This window comes from Lupinus angustifolius, chromosome LG06 (assembly GCF_001865875.1).
Source record: "Lupinus angustifolius cultivar Tanjil chromosome LG06, LupAngTanjil_v1.0, whole genome shotgun sequence".
Lineage (NCBI taxonomy): Eukaryota > Viridiplantae > Streptophyta > Magnoliopsida > Fabales > Fabaceae > Lupinus > Lupinus angustifolius.
In genome coordinates, this window is record NC_032014.1 from 13,595,296 (window position 1) to 13,598,069 (window position 2,774).

Consider the following 2,774-nt stretch of genomic DNA (forward strand, 5'->3'; position numbering starts at 1 on the left):
TATAATTTCAATTTAGTTTTAAGAACATATACCGAGAGAAAGAAAATGCAAGTGATACCGAGTGTTTAACTAAAAAGAGCTACAATGATAATTTTAGCTTCATAACTCAGATGATATGCATAACATTGTTATTAAATGGGTTCCTTAAGATCTAACCAGAATTCATCTCTCATCCAACTAAAATGTGTAACTGATGTCCGTTTTGTGAATGTATTTGTAAAAGAAATGATGTTTATCCTTTCAATAGTTAAGATCACTTCAAAGATTCTTCTTTTTGATGTTTTGTTCATGGGTACCTTTGCAGGAGACTTCATCTGCCCAGTACATATTGCAGCAGTATATTGCAGCATCAGGAGGGCAGAAGTTGCAAAACTCTATAAAAAATTCATATGCAATGGGTAAGGTGAGAATGGTGTCTTATGAATTCGAAACCGCAAGTAGAATTGTGAAGAATTGGAATGCCTCTAAGTGTGCAGAGTCAGGTGGGTTTGTGCTCTGGCAGATGAACCCCGACAAGTGGTATGTGGAACTTGCAGTTGGAAGAAGCAAGGTTCAAGCTGGTTGCAATGGTAAACTCGTTTGGAGGCACACGCCTTTACTCGGTGCTCAGACTGCAAAGGGGCCTGTTAGGCCTTTGCGGCGTGCAATTCAGGTTCGACTTTGTTTTTTCAATTTTCTCACTGAACATTTGTTTTATGTTGTGCCATTTGTTTTTACTTTGGTGTTCTAATTTCTCTGTTGTGTCTAAATGTGTGTGCTTTAATTAGGGTCTCGACCCGAGAACTACTGCCAGTATTTTTGCCAATGCCAAATGCATTGGAGAGAAGAATATCAATGGTGAAAACTGCTTCACCCTTAAGCTTTCTACTGACCCGGAGACTTTGAAGGCCCGAGGTGAAGGTCCTTCTGAGATCATAAGGCATGTCTTATTAGGCTATTTTAGCCAGAAGACTGGACTTCTAGTTCACATTGAGGATTCTCACCTGACCCGCAACCAATCTAATGGGGGTGACACAGTTTATTGGGAAACCACAATCAACTCCGACCTCTATGATTATAGGCCCGTGGACGGGATCATGGTTGCACACTCAGGGCATTCCGTGGCAACTCTTTACAGGTTTGGGGAAACAGCTATGAGCCACACCAAAACCAAGATCGAAGAAACCTGGACGATTGACGAGGTTGCGTTCAATGTTCCAGGTCTTTCGGTAGATTGCTTTATTCCACCAGCTGATTTAAGAACAGATTCTGCCAGTGAAGGTTGTGAACTTCCGCAGGATGAAAGAGGAAAGAATTCACTTGCAGTTCATTGGGCCAAAGTCATTGCACAGGAGAAATCGCATAATCTTGACATTGAAAACATGTTTTGGAGGATGGAAATCTAGCTATGGGAGTAGGATAAATTCAAGTGAATTGTTAATAGCAGTGACTACTTCTTAACTTCTAACGTTTTAATGTTAGAATAGGGGTTTGATTGGTTCTCTGTTAAAGTTTTTTATGCTGCTATGCAGTCTGTAAACAGAGCATAAAAGTTCACAGGTGTTATAAAAGCCTGAGTGAATTTTTATACTCAATGCAGAAACCAACCTTGGAGTTGGAGCTAAGTTTTCCACCTCAGAATAGTGCAAATGGAGGTTAAAGTTTTTAGTTTTACCTTCCATAAACGAGGAAATGTGGTGAAGCCTTGGTATAGTAGTAGAAATACGACCATTAAACTTTTTGCTACTTGACAAGCTTATATAAGTATTTGTTTTATTATAGAGAAAGCCACTGTGGTGTAGCTATTTTGTCTGTGCTCCTTAAAATGAATAGTTTAAAATCTATGCACCATTAATGTATACACCCATTCACTTATATCAGATAATGAATGATCGTGACAGGTGTAGGCTTTTTTTACGTTTTCCAGAACCTGATGGATACATAAATGGACATGTTTCAGAGCATCTCCAGCATGAACGATTTTCATTAACACTCTTCACCAAATGAATGTTTCGACCAAATTTTTACTTTGATATATTATTTGAGAGGAGTTTGTTTATTTATTAGAAAATGTAAACAGTTATAAAATATAGAATGAGGAACACATGGGTATAAATAATTTATTCTGGTGTCTTTAATTTTATCGCAAGGTGAAACTCTCGGGGAGTTAGGCTTGGAAGCGGAATTAACTTTTGAGTGTATTCATTTATATGGACTAATAATTTTGTTATTGAAATTCTCAATATTATGTGTTTTTTTTATCCAAGAGTATCTCATACTACTATATTAAAGAATTAATCTTTGTTTGGTATATAATTGTCTCTCATAACAAATATTGTTCATAAAAATTAAACTATTGATTTAGAGGAGGTCTTATAAAGTTCTACTTAACTTTCATAGTACATCTTGTGAAATCAGATATTGTTCATAAAAATTAAACTATTGATTTAGAGGAGGTCTTATAAAGTTCTACTTAACTTTCATAGTGCATCTTGTGAAATCAGTCATAAATGTATATAAAATTAATCAATATACAATTTAATTAGTAAACTTATGATTGAACCATTATATTAATATAGTAATAATAGTGTTTCAAACCATGTAAGTATATAACAGTTGTTTAAAGCTTAAATTTATGTGGCTGCATGTGTGAAAGCTTCTCTTTTTTCTTAGTCGTTGTCAAATGAAAGCCGCATAAGTAAAGTGGTCAGTAATTAATATTATCTCATAACATATTTCTAACTAAGTTATATATTAATAAATATGATTAATTGATTATTATTGTTAATTTTTTT

The 2,774-nt window shown here is 35.0% G+C and overlaps 1 protein-coding gene across 2 annotated transcripts in view; it reads left to right on the top strand.

The window, feature by feature from the left end:
• The window catches only part of LOC109349987, a 2,804-nt gene extending 1,053 nt beyond the window's left edge, over positions 1-1,751 (top strand). The window contains exons 2-4 of one of the 2 annotated variants that reach the window (XR_002108059.1): positions 305-652; positions 768-1,541; positions 1,601-1,751. Coding sequence is in view for 1 of the 2 variants with exons in the window: in XM_019591082.1 (XP_019446627.1) it covers positions 305-652; positions 768-1,385 (966 nt within the window). In the remaining variant the exon portion in view is untranslated. Of the gene's footprint in view, positions 1-304; positions 653-767 lie in introns of both variants that reach the window. The other variant, XM_019591082.1, reaches the window with a different exon arrangement.